Below are 19,953 nucleotides of genomic sequence, written 5' to 3'. Positions count from 1 at the left end.
AACGATTGTAATTATATGTGAAGATTAACTATAACATCTACTATTATTATGTGTTACATATATAGATTAAGTATGGACCAATCTTTCTTTCCTGAAAGTTACGGAGTTCAATCTGATTGGATTCATCTACACGAACCAATCTTTTCTTCCGTAATCTATTAGATCAAATAAGTAAATTTTTCGACTATGCTTTGATTTTTGGCGGCAATGAGATTGTATAAGAGTTTCACTACCATGCAACTTGCAACTTAATTACTATGGATTAAAATGGATGAGCGAATGAAGTCGTTCAACCGTTACAATAAGCAGCTCGGCAGTAGCAGCATGGATATCAAAAAAGACAGATCGATTAGTTCGACGTGCAGATACCAATTAATGATTTTTGAATTAAAAATGAGTGCAATCAAATTAAGCGTGTCGAAATAAAAAAGACAAACTGTTTGCTTTTCTATTTATATATATATATATATATATATAAGCAACGCAGTAATTCCTTTCTTGTGCCATCAAATGTGTGTACTCATTCATATATAGCCGAATCTATATGAATATTGAAAAAAAGACCTACCTATTTTGCGTGAAATAAATCCTAGAAACATGAAAAAATATGCACGCACGACGAGACTGTAACGGTGGATTTGACCCAAAAAATAAATCCTATAACGCGTATTGCTGTCTATTTAGATTTATATAGATGACTTGGTAGCGCCCTCTAGTTTCTGGTCATGGTGTCCTTCCATTCCAAGTGGGCTGGAGCTGGACTCTCCTCCTCATCGAAGTACCTCTTCCAGAACCAGTGCTTCTTCCAGGCCCGCTCATTCATCTCATCGATCGGAATCCCCTTGGTTTCCGGCAGAAAGAAGCCGGCGAACAGGCCCATCAGGACGATCCAGGCAGAGAAAAAGAAGAAGATTCCGGACCTCATTCGGCACAGCATTGAGAGGAAGGCCTGAGCAATGAGGAAGGTGCAGAGCATGTTCATGCTCACTGCGAAGAAGAACCCGGCATTCCGGGTCTCAAGTGGGAAGATCTCGCTCGGGATCAGCCACCCCAGCGGACCCCACGACCACGCAAAGCCTGCCACAAAGACACACACTAGGAGCACCACGATCTTCGCATAGAGCTGGGGCATCTCGTTCGTGGACTGTAAGAACTTCATCAGGATTCCCCCCATCACGCTCTGCATAATCAATAAATAGTACATAAACAGTCATATCCACGGTCCTTCCTTCCTACTATATTTCATGGTCACAACCGGCATCGTCTTTAATTAGCCCGTCTCATCTCCAGATACGTTTGAAAAAAAGAAAAGAAAACGAGTTGAAAATTTCCACGGACCTGAGCAATGAGCATCTGAAATACAGATTCCAGTAGTAGCACTCTTCGCCCAAACCGATCAACCGTAAAAATTGCAACCAAGGTTGAGATGACATTGACTAGGCCCGTTACTACTGCCGATAGCAGCGATGCGCTGCTCCCAAAGCCCATGGTCTGGAACAGAACGGGTGCGTAGAACATGATCACATTGATGCCAGTGAACTGCTGGAACACCTGAAGGATTGTCCCGCAGATGAGCTGAGGTCGGCTGGATCGCTTCATCAAGTTCCTGAACGAGTTTGTCTCGACCTGCTTTTTGACATGAACAGTATTAGACCACCTCTGTTCTGAAAGTGTCTATATTATATATATATTTATATGTATGTATGTATGACCAACCACAGTTTTCACAGAATACACACATACAAATGTTAAGTGGGAGCTTTTGTGGTATCTGACCTTTTTTGCCAGCTCCGTGGCATGTAGTATCTCCTCGAACTCCCTGTCCACGTCATGGACCCCTCGGATCCTCCGGAGAGTCTTCAGGCCGGCCTCCAGTTTCCCGCGTTCGATTAGGCTCGTGGGGGTCTCTACAATGATGAATGAGCCAACGAGGAGAATGATGGCAGGGACTGCAGCGCCACCAAGAGAGATGCGCCAACCGTACTCTTGGAGTTGGGAAGTCCCATAGTTGATGACATTCGCCACGAGGATCCCGACAGTGATTAGGAGCTGGAAGCATATGTTGAGGCCTCCCCTGTATCTTGCTGGGGCTATCTCCGATATGAAAAGGGGAACTGCCTGTTTTATGACCATTAAATCGGGTCCAAATCAGCTCGACTTTAATTATAGATCTATAATCCTATCTCTAGCCCTAAAAGTGTGTTTGGTACAATAGAATGAAATACAATAAAGATCGTAACATCACCGACGGACCCACATTCCAAATTAACACGTCATTATTAGATTTTGTTGGAGAGCAGAGCATAAAACAAGTACCTGATTCCCGAAACCAACTCCGGCACCAAGGAACAGCCTGCCGGCGATGAGCATGTAAATGTTCAGTGCCGCAGCATCAAGGATGGCACCCAAAAGGAAGAAGATGGAGGCAGCCTGAATGGTTGGTTTGCGGCCGAACCGCTTGCAGAACAATGAGGCCGCGAAGCTGGCCACGATTGCTGCCAGGTAGAGGGAAGACGTGAAGAGCTGAAGGTACTCATTATCGTACTTGCAGTAGTTGTTCTCCTTGACCTCGTGCTTCCTCTCGTAGACTTCATGGAAGAACTTCATCAGGAAACTGTCCATGGACGTCACTCCCCCTGCCATATATAAACCGACAAGTTCCATGCATTATTCCATAACACAGCAGTATGTACGTCAATAGTTTGATCAGAGCACTCTGTTTTCCATAAAAATAAATAAATAAAATCATTAATTCCTCTTAACTCGATTGCTTTCAGGTTGGCCATCCCAAACAGAAAGACAGAAGAATTAATAATCTTACCGGAAATTCCGATGTCATAACCGAACATGAGACCACCGAAGGCTGCAATGATGCTGCAGATCAGCACCTGCCCCGTCAGCTTTGCCGGAAAGTCCTGCCCTCCGCCACCGCCTGATTCAAGTGCTGCCACTGTCGGCATCTTCTTTCGTAGTTTCAACAGAAAAGGAATCACTATGGAATAGTTCTTCTCTCTATTAGTCGGGGCTGGTTGTATTTCTAAGTGCTTAATAATTATCTGAACTCTGCTCTCCTTGGCACGACCTCTAACCTCTGTGGTTATATATAAACACACCCTGATCAGAATCTGATTAGTCCTAATTATGTATTAGGGAAGGATATCTATCTATCTATCTATATATCTATCTGTATGTATACGATATATACGAATGGATAAGAGGAAACAAAAAAAAAAAAAAAAAGAGGTTTTGAAATTTGCATTTACAGATATTTTCTATCCGAGATTAATTAGGCTGTTTGGGATATAACATCGAGATCCTAAAATCTTTCCGATATTAAATCTTTAAGTTGCCCAGTTTGTTAAATAAAGAGCATCACTTATCCCCCACCCCCAAAAAAAAAACAGAAAAAATTTGTGAATAGAAACGTATATACTTCTTTGGTAGTAACAGGGTATGCCTCATTAAATGCGAACAATGGTCTGATTATGAGCTTTGTGTTCTTATATTGCATTAAGTAATTGCTCAATTTTAAGTAGTTGTCTCAAAAGTAGAATAATAGTGTAGGGGCTGGAGATCCTCGTTTGCTGGCTTAAACTTTAAATCCTTTCCCAAAAAAAAAAATACAAGTGAATATTTGTATCTAAGCATAGCTATGTATTATAAATATATATATATATATATAAGTCGAGCTATTTTAATATATAGATCATGCTTACATAAAATTATGATTATAATTTATATATTCTTCACAAAGAAAGTGGGTTTTGAATTTTTTTTTGAGTAAACATCTAATCATATTATTTATAAATTCGGGCATTGTTACAAGAGTAACTCTCAAACATACAAAGGGAGACAATATTTAGCCTAACGCCTAATTGACATAGGTTGTGAGCATGAGGGTTAGATGGCCGAGGAATCTATATACAACGCCAATCCAAGAATCAAGAAAACATTTGTCTAATATCTATTACAAGTTTATGAATAACTCAAGAAACATTTCGGGGGTTCAAAATAGCATTAAAACGATCTAAAGCATCGCTTTTGATCCAAATCTGCGACCAACTAAAGTTGAGTGCAAGTGTGGCCGCAATTAGTATAGTATGTGCTTCGGTTTGTAGGGGGGGATGCCGCAGTAGTCGGTGCCCACCACACCTGCAATGGCACGATTGGGTTTTGAAATTTGTATTTAACAGATATATTCCTATCCGAGATTAATTAGGCTATTTGGTATATAAAATCGTGACTTCAGATCCTAAAATCTTTCCGATATTAAAATCTTTGAGTTGCGCAATTCGTTAAAAAGGACGGCATATACACTTTTCCACCTCAGTCCAATGTTTTTTTTATAAAAAAATTTCCCGGTGGATTTTGTACAATGAAGGAAATCAGTTTGTTTTGTGCTAGTTTAAATTTTGATTCCTTTCCAAAAAAAAAAGTGAATATTAATCAAATAGTGGATCATTCACCCCAAAAGAAAATCAAATAGTGGATCATGATTTCGTACAATGGAGGAAAGCTATTAGTTTTGTACTAGATTAAAATTTTCGGCTACTGTACAAGATTAAATTTTAATTCCTTTCCCAAAAAAAACTTTACAAATATACAACTGAATATTAATCAATATCAGTATCTAAATCTATCTACCTATGTTGTAACCGGAATATATATATATATATATATATATTATGTATCTATGTTATATGTAAGTCGAGCTAGAATGGCACTGGTTTGATAGCTTCTCCACCGTGGCCCAATTAAATTACTCAAAATTGAATTTTCTCGTACATTTTATTTGAAAGAAATTCACCCTTTAACAATTGGCAACAAGAAAAGGTTTATATCTGTAAATTAGTCCTAATTAGTCCTAATTATGTATTATGGATGGATATCTATCTATCTGTCTATCTATTTATCTATCTGTATGTATACGATATGTACGTATGGATAAGAGAGAAGAAAGGTTTTGAAATTTGCATTACATTAAATTGTCTATCCGAGATTAATTAGGTTGTTTGGGATATAACATCGAGATCCTAAAATATTTCCGATATTAAATCTTTAAGTTGCCCAGTTTGTTAAATAAAGAGCATCACTTATCCCCCTCCCCCCAAAAAAAAAAAAAAAACCAGAAAAAATTTGTGAATAGAAACGTATATACTTCTTTGGTAGTAACAGGGTATGCCTCATTAAATGCGAACAATGGTCTGATTATGATCTTTGTGTTCTTATAATGCATTAAGTAATTGCTCAATTTTAAGTAGCTGTCTCAAAAGTAGAATAATAGTGTAGGGGTTGGAGATCTTTGTTTACTAGGTTAAATTTTGACTTAGTGGTATGGTTCCACCCAATGCTGCGGAAATTTTTGGAACAGTCAAATCATCGTCCCCAAATTTTTATAATAATCTCATATCGACACTTGAAATTTTAAAATATATATTATTTGAAGGTCTTTTTTTTTCACGTACTTTCTCTTGGAAATGATTTAAAATGGTAAGGGCACAAGGTGGGTTGGTTCGGGTGAATTTAACACTTATTTCTCGTAAGTAAAGCAAATTTGAGTCTTGTGTCTAGGAAAAAAAAGTCTATGAATAGAAGAGTTTTATTGCTTAGTGGACCGACGCGACTCAAGCTGAATTGATCGGAACTCATTGAACTTTTGGATATTATGATACAAACCGAAAAATAATAGAGAAGCGAATAAACAAGTAATATTATTTTAAAAGATAAAGGAAAAAAATTGTGGTCAATTCGAGTATTGTATGTATATAAAATTCACGATAAGGAGAATTTTATCACTTAATGGGCTAAAGAGACTGGAGTTGAATTAGTTGGGAGTCAATCGACTTCTAGATATGAGCATAAAAACCGAGAAATAATAGAGACAAGACAAAAAACAAAAACAAAAATTGACGCGAATTCTATAATTGTACGTGGAGAAAATTCACGATTGAGAGAAATTCTACCGCTTAGTGAACCAATCCGACTTGAGTGGATTAGTCGGAACTAATTGAGCTTCTGAATATTAAAATACAAATCGGGAAAAATGAAAAAGTAAATAAAAATAAAATTTTAATCGTAAAAAAAAAAAAAACGAGTCCACTCACCCTACCGGGAGATGGACCTGTTTTAAATGCTTTATAAATAAATATAAATTCTTTTTTCGAAAAAACATACGGAAATACAAGTAAATATTAGTATCGATATATTTATTTAAACCGATCTATTTGTTTTATATATAAGTCAACTATTTTATACGAAAGTCGAGCTATTTCAATACATCATGCTTACATAAAATTATAATAATTTCTTCATCGCAATATAATATAAATTATTTTAATATGTTGATAGAGTTATAGGGAATGATGGGAAAAAAATGAAATTTGTGAAAAAATGTTCACAAAAAAAATGAGGACAAAAAATGATGCAGGGAAATTAAAAAAAAATAAACCAATGATGCATGTCAAATAAAGAAGAAATCTTTTTCGTTTCTTTTGCAAGAAAAAAAAATTTCCTCGCAACACAACTCAACTCTCCTTTTTAAGTTACAGAGATGGATGGATAACTAAATTTAAGAAGATTTTTTCCTTTCTTATACTAGTATTTTGTGATTGGATGACTGAACAAAAAGTGCGTTTGTAGTCCAACGGTTAGGATAATTGCCTTCCAAGCAATAGACCCGGGTTCGACTCCCGGCAAACGCATCTTTATTATGCGGTTTTGCCCATTGCAATGCTGGATGGGCTTAAGGCCCACAATATGACTTGGGCCCAGTTTGAGAGGCATTCTATTTTTAAGCTTTTCTTTCTCGTACACAAATATCCATCGGCCCAATATAATTTGGCCTTCTGAGTTTTCAGCACATGATCAATGTTCATTCCAAGTTGTTTTGCCCGTTTTGAGACTATATCTGTATACGGACGGATACCCTTTAAAAATACGAATTTCTTAGTCATCCCTTTTTTTTTTTTTCATCATATAGATAATGAAAATGCAACGCTCGTAGAATTACAGTAAAGGAAAAGCCATTTCTAATTAAATGTCGAGTAAGGTTATAATTGATTCTCTCATATCAGATCTATTAGAAAGAATGATCGGAGCGGTCCAGCTAAGAGATCAGCCTTGGACTTCAGAGCTCAACGTAAAATCAGAAGAACCATTTTTCAGCCTATGCATAAGGGTAAAAAATGCACATAGCTACGAACTATATTATGAATGCGTCCAACTAAGATTGAGTTTCATTTCACGTGTTGGGTAGAATGATGATGGTGAACAAACATATTATATATATAAACTTATCCATCTTTCGCGAGAAAAAGCAAGCGTACGTGTGATCGGATGAATCAAGAGATTCGACCTAGCTAGCAATTTGTCTCATTGAGTAGCCAATCAATTAGGACGAGAGAGTTTTCGAGCGAGGATATTGTCCGGCGGGAGAGTCCATGCACGAAGGATGTATCAAGGCACGCACAAAATAAGCCTCGTTAGTTTTCTTCTTCTTTCTTTTTCTTTACTTTTTTTTTTTTGCCCTGTATGTGACATAACGAACATATAAATGTATTATTATTACTACGAGGGTACATAATATATATATATATATATATATATATATATATAAAGCTTGGTTGTTTTCGAAGTACGCTAGGGAGAGTATGATTCGAATTCCACATTTCCGCAACTGTGATTCTATTCGAGTTTCAATGAATAAACGAACGAAAACAATAAGTGCATTCACATTACTACTTCGTCCTATTAAGTAAATAAATTGTTAACGCTGAAGTAAATAATAAAATAAGTAATACAATAATAAATACGTTGCTTGACGCTGAAGTAAATAATAATATTATAAATTAATATATTAATATATATGTTTACTTAACGATGAAGTAAATAAAATTAATATGCATGTTTATTTTTCTATAAATTTTCAACAAATTAATTTTCATGAATTTCGTTGTAAAATTAATTGGTAGTATACTGGATCAATCGAGTGATTTTTTCGCGCACTACATACTCTATACTACCCATACTTACATTTTTCTATATATTTTACTGAAAATAATATATTTTAATTGATTTTGTCACATTTACTTAGTTGAAAGTTAAGTAATGTATAAATTTCAAAATATTTTTAATAAATTACAATATGTGTTTTTTTTTTGCTGCTTATCAAGCATGTGTTAACTCTGACATCATCCAATGAAAAAGATTACTAACTTCATTAATTACTTTAATTTAATTTTCACCGGCTACAAAACATTAATTATTTTATTAATTTAAAAATGATTACTGTGCATACCTCCGGTCATCACCCTGTACATATATACAGGAGGGACAAAAGGTAAAATCCGGTTGGTGTCAAGCCGTGCGTTAGGGAGAGGGGACAGAGTATGCCTTGTACAGACTTCATGCAGGATAGTCGTCTCTCTCTCTCTGATTCTGAGCCATTCAATTTTGTACTTAGCCACGAGCATCCTTTCCTTCTTTCTTTCTTTCTTTCTTTCTTCTTCTTCTTCTTCTTCTTCTTCTTCTAATAATCAGAATCATATATATGCGCAAATGCAATTTGAATTGCATACATACTGTGTCCGAGACGACTCTTCTCGACGACGGGACGGGACGGGACGAGACGAAACGATGCCTCCCACCAGCTTCCAAACAAGCCACCCTCTGCCAAATTAACTAAGCGTGGCGGGGCCCTATCTACCCTACCTTATAGCTCTGTTCCCATATATATGTTTTCATTTTGACAGTATATATATGATATATCTTCCCACCATTTTAGGGTTGCCCTAACTAGACTCGGTGCATTTTCTTTTGAATTTTGCGTACCGAATAGAAAGGATTAGTTAGTTTCAGACGGCCCCCTCTCAGAACTAATCACTCCACACTGTGCATGAAATATATAAAGACTCACCTCAGTAAATCGAGAGAATGCGCTTCGTTTTTAATTATTAATTAAATAAGAAATGAAACCCGTAAAAATAAAAAATAAAAAAAGGATGCCCTTCTGGAATTTTCCACCAATGTGTCGGTCTCGAACTGTCTATATATACATCAAAACAACAAGAGAGAGGAGGGTACAAGAAGAAGAAGAAGAAGAAGAAGAAGGTGTACGTAATGGGAAGCTGGGGAACTGCTCCAATGTCGTGTAGTAAGCATAACGCACAGCATGCATGTAACCTACTGTACATCAGAGATATTAATTGTATACATACGTATGTAACATGTCTTGAATCCAATGCACGGGCAAATGTTATGTTGCGTTCTATCAAATGCATGCACCTAACTCTTTTAATTAATTAACAGTCGTCGAACCTAGGGTGAAGAACCGGACCCACCGAGACCCTTAATTAATTTTGAATTTTTGTCGACATGTCTAATTTTGAAAGTTGTCTGGATATAGGATTAGGATTTTGGTATGTGATTTGAAAGATATTATTGTTCTAAACGATGAGTCCAACTACTGATTATTAGTTGGCTGATATATTGCGCGCATACTAATTGTTGGAGAGGTTAATTGATGGTTTTGGAAGCTCCACTCTAACTAAACGTGATACAGTTGACAAATGAACTATATTTTGTGTGGCCAAGCTTTATTTGTAATCACGTAGGAATGCGAAACCCTTTGGAATCACCTCTCAAGCATGATCATGCTGAACGCCGAGTTAAAATTAGTTTCAGTCAACAAGCTGATGACACATCTTAATATCACCGAACAGAGAAAGAAAAGTAAGGGAATGGGAAAGCGGGGGAGAATCGGGGTATTGTCATGTCATGCCTAATTTGCCTCACTCGAAACTCTAATACTTCCATGCGTCTTTGTTTTAGCATTGTTGCCCTCTTTTATATGCAAAGTCCCCACACGCTTCCTTCCTGCACATCATCATCATCTCTACTCCACTTCTCCCATCTCTCGCTCTCTCTTTCTCTGCTTCTGATCTTGTCATCAGCATATACTGATTAGTTGATCTTTTACTTTGTTGTTCGGGGAAGCCAGGAGGAGTAAGAAATTTAAGTATATAACTTATTATGTTCCCAAATGTGTTACTGCTTTGCTCCTTTCGTCCAGGCAGTTCCAGGTATCTACATCTATATGTTGCTTTGATCATCGAGTTTCTCAATTAACTTTCTATGTTCCGAGTTGAGATTTCTATTATTTTCATCAAACTATGTTAGCTAATATCTTTACGATGAGGAAAAGACATCAAAGTGGTAACTGGAAAATGCTTGCTGCATATATATATTATATATGTCACATGAAAATACCTAATAATGATATGGATCTGTAAGGTCCTTACCATATGCATGATAGATACTCAATTGGACGACGTCTCCTTAATAACAACCTGTATACCCCGCTAAATATAAGACATGTTGATCGATATATCTTAAGTTAGTCCTGCTGCACATTCATGGACTGTTATGCTGAAATTATGGATATATTTGGGTTGTAATTAGTTTATTTGGTCAAGCCAGGACTAAGAAGAAAGCTAATAGAGGAAAGCTTGAGATCAATGCCGAGGATCACGGGTACTCGCAGTATCCGGTCATGCACAATGGCCGGCCAGTTCCAGTTAACGAGCGAGACAGGTCTGCTGCTCAGCGATATGAGTGCAATGCTCCCGCTCGGGAGAAAAATTCAAGTGGAAGGAAGAAAGTCTCGAACTTCTGTGATGTGATTCAGCGTGTCGCTGCATCGTGCTTGCTCCGCCCTCTCACGGCCAGCTGGCAGGATCCTGAAGAGATGCCACGGTCGCTTGCTGAGGAGTGCAATTGGGAGTACGATGAGTACTACAGGGGGCAAATACTGATGGAAGATCAAGAGGATGATGGAAGCCATAAGATCAGGTTCTCGGAGCTGCAAATACTAATGAATCAGATGTTCGATGCTGTTTCGGCAGTTAAGAGGGCCTACATGGGGCTGCAAGAGGCGCATTGCACGTGGGACCCAGAGAGGATGAGAGCTGCTGATGTGGCGGTGGTGGAGGAGCTGACGAGGCTCGGGGATCTATGGGAGAAGTGGAGGAGGAGGAGCGAGACAATGGGCAAGTTAGAAGGTGGCTGGAAGGCGAGAGGTGCAGGTGGCGGATCGAGGCCGAGGGAGGTGGTTGTGCCGCCGTATGAGGCAGTGGTGGAGCAGCTGAAGAAGGAGGTGAAGGCGAGGGGAGTGGAGGTTGACAGGCTAAAGAAGAAGCTGAATGTGGCCAGTGATGGAAAGAAGGCCAGGTCCCAATCAAAGAGGAAAGTCAGCTGCTGTCAAGGTTTAGGTACATATATATGTCCTTCCCCTTTCCTTTTATCCTTTTTCTCAGGTGATGGGCTCATCGAGAAAACCTTGTAACTTTATGTTACGGATTCTTGGTTGCAGTTGCGACATCTCTGATGCCGGAGCTATTTGACCTGACGATGTGTCAAGTGAGAGAGGCGTCCAAATCCTTCACGTCCCTTCTCCTTTCCCACATGCGTGCCGCCCACTGGGACATTTCTGCTGCGGTCCGATCCATTGAAGCTTCAGCTGCTGCTGCATTATCAGTGAACGGGGTTCACCATGCAAAGCATGCCCTCAAGTCGTACATCTCCCGGAAAATCTTCCAGGGCTTCGAACATGAGACTTTCTTCATGGACAGAAGCCTCTCGTCGCTCCTCAACCCAGAACAATACCGTCACGACTGTTTCACCCAATACCAGGACATGAAAGCCATTGATCCAATCGAGTTGCTGGAGGTCCTGCCTGCCTGCAACTTCAGTAAGTTCTGCTCTAGGAAATACCTCTCCATCATCCACCCCAAAATGGAGGTGTCCTTCTTCGGCAATTTGGAGCAGCGTAGACAGTTAATGGCCGGTAAACATCCTAGGTCCCAGTTCTACCGCGATTTCCTGGGACTTGCTAAAGCAGTTTGGCTGCTTCACTTGCTTGCTTTCTCTCTCGACCCGCCACCGAGTCTGTTCGAGGCAGATCGGGGGGCAGAGTTTCATCCTCAGTACATGGAAAGCGTGGTGAAGGGCACTATGGGGCTGGTCCCTCTGGGCCAGACTGTGGGTTTTCCTGTCAGCCCAGGTTTCAAGCTCGGGAATGGAACCGTGATCAAGGCTAGGGTCTACTTGTTCAGTCAACCGTGGGAGAAACATATAAATTCATAAACCGCATAGGGGTCGAGAAACAATTTGCTTTTTATTTATAACTTCAAGAATTTCAATTTCCATAATAAATTACAGACAATAATCACTGTATCTTCCTACTCGAATTGCAGCAATCCAACAACACTGAAATAATCTTAGCAGAAACAATCTGTAGAACATCCTCTAGTGGTATAATTCAACCGGCAGAGATTCTCATACACCTAAGCCAGGAAAAAAAATGCGAAGATCCCACCTTTTAATCACAAGCCACTGCAGCAATTTCTATAAATGCCTACTTTCATGCATAGTACTGAGGAGAGTGTCCTCTGGTGTGGTTCTCTTCCATCAGACAGTTTCCAAGCTTGAACATCCAGTGCAAGCACTGTCCTAAGCTTTGCTATAGCTTTAAACGAGCAAAGATTCTTCTTATTCTTATGCTGCTCCTGTGAGAAACTTCTTGGCCTGTCAAGAAGATGATAACTTACAGTCAGCATTGTAGATGGATCATCAACAAGTAAATGTTCATTGATGAGCATGATAAGTCTGTTGTTTCGAGCCTCTCAGTAAGTTCTATCCCTTTGGTAAAGAGTATGGATGTTTGCACAACGCCCCAGTTGTTACTACTAATATATATAGGAACTTCTTTCAACCTTCAAAACCATGAGATATGTGACCCCATCAGAAAGAATCAAACAGGGGTAACAACATCAGTTACTAGCAATAGCAAGTATGAAACAGAATAAATTCTTACTTGCTCGAAAGTGAGAAACATGACCACATTCCATGATCCGAGCCGTCCGAAGTTGGGAAGAAAGCCCTTGTAGAAGGCAAAAATTCCCTACAAGATATGTCCAAAAGAAGCTAAAATTGATTGATTGAATGATTATGCAGTTAGCTGCCCTATCTCAAAGTTTGTTCATATTCTGCCTGATGGATTGGGCTGGCACACGATCATCTGAACTAGGAAAGGTGGAAAGATGAGCTCAATTGGCCAATGACACAAGCAATGACACTAGATGAAACTACCAGAAAGACTTGATTGTATTGTTCTGAACTCAGCAATTTGCACGTAGGAACTGTTCATAGAAAAACTCGGGCTTCTTTTATTTCTTTTCCAAGAAATTTACATAAGACACAAAGTACCAGTCAGTGACACCTGACCTAGGTAAACAATCAGATCAATGATGTCCTAAATTGAAAGGAAGCTCAACAAACCTCATGCTTCCAAGTCTTCATGAAACACTCAAGAGTGCTCCTATAAGTCGAGTCTCCCATCATTCGCGATTTCACCTAGAAAGATCATTCTTCATGAGAAAAATATCGACTTCGTACGCCTGCTGAAGGTATTTTTAATCGGAAATATTTGAAACAAGAGCACTTACCACATCTATGGGAGACCCAATGCATACGGCGAAGAAACCAGCCCCTAAACCAGCCAGAATCTGAGTTAAGACATTGTCCACGAACCCTGGAATTTTCAAAATCGTCTGCATAAGTTCAAAACATCAGCATCTAGTTCTAATAAACACAACAGAAGGGGTAACAGCTCATAATTGCTCGTTGCTATGGTGGACCAAGAATTTGGCCACTTCAGTTGGCAAAGATGGAAATATTACCATTTTAACTTGATCATAACTTGCAAGTTCAGCAGCATTTATAACAGCATTTCGTGCTATGTTTGGTCCAAGTCCAGTCCACAGAGCTCCTAGTCCCTCCTGATTATGATTAGACCATAGGAAGGGAATCAACAACATATGTTATAAACTTGTGGAGACTTAGCCCCCTGAATGTAAGAACAGTATCAATAAAGAAGGCTGACCTGCTTCGCTATTGTGGCATAAGCATTCAAAGCTCCAGAATAACGCCCAGGCACCCCGGCTGGTAACTTTCCTTCGGCCTGAAGCCGGACTTTGACGAGATCAGTAGGGTTGGCCACAACAATTGCTACAGCACCTATTTCACGAAATGGAACGGCTACAATCAGAGTCTCCATTAGACTTAAGATATTAGAGAGGTTATCAGCATATGAAAAGGTCAAACATAATCTCCCCTTATGTGGCTGATAACCTCGAGAAAAACTTTACTATAAGCGCTATACAAGGAGCAGGTTCAGTCAGTTTTACCGGTCAGGAGGGCAGCAAGTACTTTTTGGAACAGAGAGGTGTCCTCGGCCAAGTCACTGCCACCCAAAAAAGATTTGACCTATTTAACAAGAATTTCCCGGATAAAGGGAAAAATCAATTCCTTGGCACTAATTGACAGTCGGTTCAGCTGCAAGGAACTAATCGGGACTCACCGGACCATAGAGCCCAATCCTTAACCCTCCATAAATGCACTGGCGATGTAATCCTGGGATAATGCCACTCCACAGAGCTGATAGTCCTTCCTCCCGAGCAATAGTCGCAACAGTACCCAGCAAACCCCTGTACTTAGGACTTCCCTCAGAAGCTGGGGCTTTCTTCTGAAGCTGCAGCCTCACTTTGGCAGCATCCAAAGGGATAGTACAGAACTGTGCCCAAAGATACATGCTTGAGCTTTCGGTTAAGAGAGGAAGATAACCAGTACAAACTGGTCGGGAAATCGCAAAAACAACGAGAAAAAGACAACGTTGCCTAAGATCACTTGGCTCTCTTAATTTTCCTAAAGTTCCATACTTTCCTCGGAGGACGTCCATACCATTCCACTAAAAGGGATAATGGGCACACGACAACGCAAACCAATTTGACAAAGAAGAGCTGAACAGCAGCAGCAGCAGCAGAAGAGAAGGAAATGGGCCGATTCAAAATACCTCGGCGAAGCAAGCAGCGAAGGCGCTACACAAGAAGGTCTCGATGAACGACATGGTGGAGGTGGAGGTGGATCAGAGCACAAGATCTGGCAATGGAGGTCAAACGGGTGAGGTTGGTGGGAGATCTCGGCCGAGCCCAGGAAAGAAATGATGAGAACGGAAGGAAAGGTGCTAGAGAAGGCAAATGGGGTGTCTCACGTGAGAGAGAGCGGCAGGCGTCTCCGACTCTACTTCGCCGGAAACCAATGAAGGCAACGGGTTCATGTAAAAGGGTATTTTACCCGCAAATCCTGATAGGTCGTTAACGGATTTTACCCGTTGAATTATCAAAATATTTTAGGGATTTGAGGTTAAAATCCTGTAGGATTTCCCCTCAAATTCTGTCCCAAATCCATGTTACCCTTCATATTACTCATTTTTACAAAATAACATTTATTTATTTTTGTTTTCATTTATTATATTGTCAATTTTTAATATTTGTAATACTTGTTTAAGATTATGAACTTGAAAGTGCCGTGATTTATTATTTTTGAACATATTATGAATTTACTAGCGTTGCTGTTCACTTTTCTCGAACATATTATAGATATATAAGTGTTGTAATTTATCTTCTTTCATATAATTATTTGTGTGGAATTTATATTTTGTATTTAAATATTTTTTGTTATATCAAATCATTTTCTATAAAATAGATGTTATGATAAGTTCATACAAATTTTTCTCGCAAACTTATTAACGAGTAAAAAATAGGTTCCCATTGGCTTTTCTTGAAATTAGTGGGATGGGTTTGAAAACCTTTTTTTTTTTAATCTTAACGAGTTTGGAAAGAGTTTATGATTAACTTTTCTTAACGGGTATTAATATAGGACGAATATAGTCGTCCCAAACCCTGCTTGATGCCATCCCAAACCATGGACGGAATCATGTGCTGCTGCTGCTGATGGGTCGGGTTGGGGGTGTCCCTCTCATTTTTCTTTTTTCTCTATAAGAATTAGCAATACGTATTTATTAATTAATGGAAAAAATGTTGCAGGCAGATCTGATCCAACGTTGTTGTTCCGAAATTCTCGCGTTAATTATGATATTGATTTTGTCCGGCGTTGAATAAAAGAGTAGATGTTCTTTTCGTAACCGGACATGTTTTTAATCTGTTATATAGGTAGAACATCATTGACATGGCCTTTAATAAACAAATGCAATAACTATGAAGCCGCTCGTGAACAATAATTGGATGTTAGCTGTAAATCTTAAAAAAAGTTTTGTTTACCCGTGAATATCAATCATCATCATCGAAAGTAAAATTGACTAAATCTTACAATGAGTCTTATTAATAAATGCAAGAATTGCAATTATTATTATTATTGTTGTTGATGTTGTTATGCCACTAGATATATATAAGAATAATTCCTACTTGAAGATATAATTGATTAAGGTTTATATAAATTAGGGTTAATTATATAAAAAAATATGACATTTACATTTTTTCTAATATAGCATGACCTTTAGAAAATAGCACAGAAATGCACGATTTTATATTTTTTTCTTAAATATAGCATTATCTTTATAGAGTAGCATATAAATGCTCAAGGTTTGCATATTTTTCTAAATATATCACGATGATATTTAAAAAATAACAAAAAATGCACAACTTTCAAGTTGAGCTACGATTTTAGTACCACATCAATTATTCTATCAAATATAAAAATAACAGTTAGAGGGAGTTAACGATGCAATGTGGCACAACATGATTGAATGAGTAGCATCTAGCACTGTTAGTTCCATGTTAGTTGTTATCATTCAATCATGTGGAGTTCAATCGTTCAATCATATTTTGTCACGAGGCGCCGTTAGTTGTTATCGTTACAATTTGACTGAATAATTTACATTATGCTAAAATACGCAACTAAACCTAAAGGTTGTACTATACTTAAAAAAAAGTGTAAAAGCCGTGCCTTTATATATTACTCTCTAAAGATCGTGCTATATTTAAGAAAAAAAGCAAATGTCGTGCCGTTCTGTATTATTTTTCAAAAGTCGTGCTATGTTTTGAAAAAAGTACAAAGGTAGTACTTTTTTAGGTAATTAAGCTTATAAATTATAACAACTTACTAATTAATCCAAGAGGCTCTACTTGATTATTTAAGGGGTGATTTCCTTGAACGAAACCCAATGGTCCTGAGATCTTGCAAGAAAGAAAGTGACCACATGCATGACATTGACCTACCTTGTAAGTTTATAAGTTATGCACATGGTTCAAGGGATTCTTTGACAAAGTCCCGACGCTCCGTTGTAATAAAAAAAGTTTTTTTAAATATTGTTTAAAAATGAAGATTTTAAATAATATTTTTAGGAATATGTGCAGGACCTCATGCATAAGTTAATTCGAATATAAAAAGGTTAAGCAAGACATGCAAATGTGAAACATATATTTAAAAATTCGAATATATTGCCCTCTTTGAGATAATAATCGTATTTTCGTTTTAGATGGACAACACAACAGTAATAAATAACAATTGAAAATTAATATATGTTAGGAGAGATACTTATCCGCAAAATGCAGGAGTTGAATTGAGAGAGAATTGTGGGCCATTCTAGTATGGAAAAAAATTTGATATGGACAAAAGAAGTGCAGTTTTCAATGAAAAGAGAGATTTGTGGGATATTATTATTGACCCAAAATTAAGCTCTTTTGACATGTCTAAGAGAGGAAGAGATGGAACTGGGTTCATTTCACATTTTGCACCACAATTTTTTTGATTGTTTTTGGGACTACAATAGGACTAAATTGAAAATATATGTAACTAATAGAACACAATTAAGAAATTTTTCAAAATTAAGTGGGACAACTAACCCCGCTCCCTAACACATTGATCTTCCCGTGCACCGATCAGTGATTGGATACATGAAAATCTATCATCTACTTTACCATCTGATATGGGAATCCAAATGGGGAATACCATTCTCTTTCGCCATATGGTGCCTTTGGAAGAACATGAATTCCATGGTATTCTCGAAACATGGTCCTCTCCATGCGCACTTAGTTAGCCATCTTCAATTCTTCACTTAGCCGAGAGAGAGCCCAAACCTCAGCCATCATGTGTTGAGCTTCACATGTACATATGCTGGCAGTGGCAGCCTCCTCCCGATAATTTCTATATAAACTCCGCGCTGATGGCTCTTCCAAAGGGAATCCTGGGAAAGCTGGTGCAGGGGGACTCATCAGAGATCATCATGGTCGATGGATCACAGGCTTTCACATGGACCTGGGAATCACATCAAGTGTTGTGGCTGAATTGCAAGCTCTGCGACGAGGCTTGACTTTGCCGATAGTAACATCGCAAAGCTGATCGTTGAAATGGATGCTAAGTTAATTGTCGATTGGGTTTGGGGGAATGCTTGTCTCAATTTGTCTCTCAAATATGTAATCGATGATTGCAGGACTCTATGTCGACGATTTGAGAAGATCATCCCAAAACACATCTATAGAGAGAAGCCCTTGCTCGTCTTGGAGGGGATCGCCATGACAACCTTGTCATTTTTATCTTCTATTCCATCTACTATTAGGGAATATCGTTTCCGAGACTTGTTACAGATGTTGATTAATCTATGATATGCATCTTTTTCTACCCAAAAAAAAAAAGAGCAAGCGTATATGTGGTCAGATCAATCAAGAGACCTCGCTAGCTTCGTCTCGTTTAGGATTAGTAGCCAAGGACGAGAGTTGCCGATCGAGGATTGGGCCAGGGGAGAGTCCATGCATGAAGGATGCATTAATGTACGTACAAATAAGCCTCGATCTTCTTCTTTTTCCGTTTTCCCTTTTTTTGGGGCCTACGGGGACGGAGTTTGCCACGTACTTACTTCGTGCATTGCATGAAGGTCATCTCTTACCACTTTCGTTCCGAGTCATTCAAACTTGTACTCACAAGCCATGAGATCATCGTCATCATCTTCTTCTTCTCACGTTCATGCTCAATTCACCTCTCTTAGGGGTGTGCACGGATACAGAGTAGACTCAGAACCGATTGGACCCTATCCTAACGGGTAAATTCTTGGTAGTTTCAATTAGAAACATGATAGGGTCCGGGTAGAAAAATTGAGAACCGGTGAAATCCGATTTCGGTTCCGGTTCCAGCTTATAGGGTACCCAGAATCGGAATCGGAACCGATCCATTCTATTTTATATTATATTCGACGCCACATCAGCACATACCGGATCAAATCCAACGGTCCAAACAGAAGTCCATCATACGCCACCGTGCTCCTCTCGCACATGATCGCTCCTCCGTCTTCCTCTTCCCTGAGCTTCCTTCGGTGTTCACTCGTTGCCCCAATCTCTCTCACACTGTACTCTCACTTCTCCAGTTCTTCTCAAGATTAGTCCAACCGCAATGGCAAAACTGGCGCTGCTCTTCGCTCTCTTGTGCTCCCAGCGACTACCGTCGCCGTCCGCCTGACGAAGGACCCATCTCTTGGTGCATGGAAGGGTCTACAGTGACCCCTGCAAATCCGACTTTGAGACCTCCGCCTCTACTAACACTGCAGGTACAACGTGCACTTTCTTTTTTCTCTATTTGACCAGATCTTCCGTTTCCTGCTCAAATTCTCCCGTGAAGTAGTGAGAATGGTGATTGTTCACTTCCTGGTGGACTTGCAGACTGTAGATCTGCTTCAAAATAGGCGTCGATCTGGTCGCTAGATCTTAGGATCTGTTAGATCTCTCTTGTTGTTGCTCGTGGTAGTGAATGGTTCTGTCTAGGTCAAAATTTTCGTCGGCGGATTCGATTTTGGTGTCAAGGAACAATTGTGCTATTTTGGTGCTATCTCAATGGAAAATACCCCATAGGAAAGAAAGAGACGGAAAAGTCGGTCCAAGCGCTTTGAGAAGGGACAGGGTAATCGGGCAAAACTCAATCATCGTTATAAACCAAAAGGTGCTGGAGCAGCAAATTCAAATTTGTATGCTTGAAGGGCCAGTGTTGAGATACGTTATCCCACATGAAAAAATTGAGGAAGAAACCACAAGGTTATATAAGACTTGAATC

At 38.9% G+C, this 19,953-nt stretch overlaps 3 protein-coding genes and 1 non-coding gene across 5 annotated transcripts; 2 read left to right on the top strand and 2 right to left on the bottom strand.

Moving 5' to 3' along the window:
- Positions 1 to 511: 511 nt before the first annotated feature.
- Positions 512 to 3,067, bottom strand: LOC116199779 (sugar transport protein 8-like). The gene is made up of 5 exons (XM_031530267.1): positions 2,822 to 3,067; positions 2,317 to 2,636; positions 1,777 to 2,118; positions 1,339 to 1,626; positions 512 to 1,180 (listed from the first exon to the last, which is right to left on the bottom strand). The coding sequence occupies exons 1-5, from the start codon at positions 2,958 to 2,960 to the stop codon at positions 713 to 715; spliced, it is 1,557 nt and encodes a 518-aa protein (XP_031386127.1). The 5' UTR covers positions 2,961 to 3,067; the 3' UTR covers positions 512 to 712.
- A 3,562-nt stretch (positions 3,068 to 6,629) lies between these two features.
- TRNAG-UCC lies at positions 6,630 to 6,701 on the top strand. Its single transcript has one exon. It is a non-coding gene; the product is annotated as a tRNA-Gly (tRNA).
- A 3,153-nt stretch (positions 6,702 to 9,854) lies between these two features.
- LOC116199778 (protein GRAVITROPIC IN THE LIGHT 1-like) lies at positions 9,855 to 12,285 on the top strand. Its single transcript, XM_031530266.1, has 3 exons — positions 9,855 to 10,079; positions 10,477 to 11,267; positions 11,369 to 12,285. The coding sequence occupies exons 1-3, from the start codon at positions 10,030 to 10,032 to the stop codon at positions 12,139 to 12,141; spliced, it is 1,614 nt and encodes a 537-aa protein (XP_031386126.1). The 5' UTR covers positions 9,855 to 10,029; the 3' UTR covers positions 12,142 to 12,285.
- Positions 12,154 to 15,166, bottom strand: LOC116199780 (mitochondrial uncoupling protein 2-like). 2 transcript variants are annotated; one of them, XM_031530268.1, is made up of 9 exons: positions 14,909 to 15,166; positions 14,417 to 14,629; positions 14,244 to 14,322; positions 13,940 to 14,073; positions 13,737 to 13,835; positions 13,503 to 13,607; positions 13,336 to 13,410; positions 12,872 to 12,958; positions 12,154 to 12,582 (listed from the first exon to the last, which is right to left on the bottom strand). In XM_031530268.1, exons 1-9 carry the CDS (start codon positions 14,960 to 14,962, stop codon positions 12,553 to 12,555), a joined length of 876 nt encoding a protein of 291 aa, XP_031386128.1. In that variant the 5' UTR covers positions 14,963 to 15,166; the 3' UTR covers positions 12,154 to 12,552. The 2 variants fall into 2 exon arrangements, with proteins under 2 accessions (XP_031386128.1, XP_031386129.1); XM_031530269.1 differs by lacking the exon at positions 14,909 to 15,166 and having other exon boundaries at positions 14,244 to 14,299; positions 14,417 to 14,579.
- Between the last annotated feature and the right edge of the window lie 4,787 nt (positions 15,167 to 19,953).

The sequence above is a fragment of the Punica granatum genome, chromosome 3 (assembly GCF_007655135.1).
Source record: "Punica granatum isolate Tunisia-2019 chromosome 3, ASM765513v2, whole genome shotgun sequence".
Taxonomy (NCBI): domain Eukaryota; kingdom Viridiplantae; phylum Streptophyta; class Magnoliopsida; order Myrtales; family Lythraceae; genus Punica; species Punica granatum.
The sequence above is the reverse complement of the archived record's forward strand: the minus strand, read 5'-3'. Positions and strand labels throughout refer to the sequence as shown.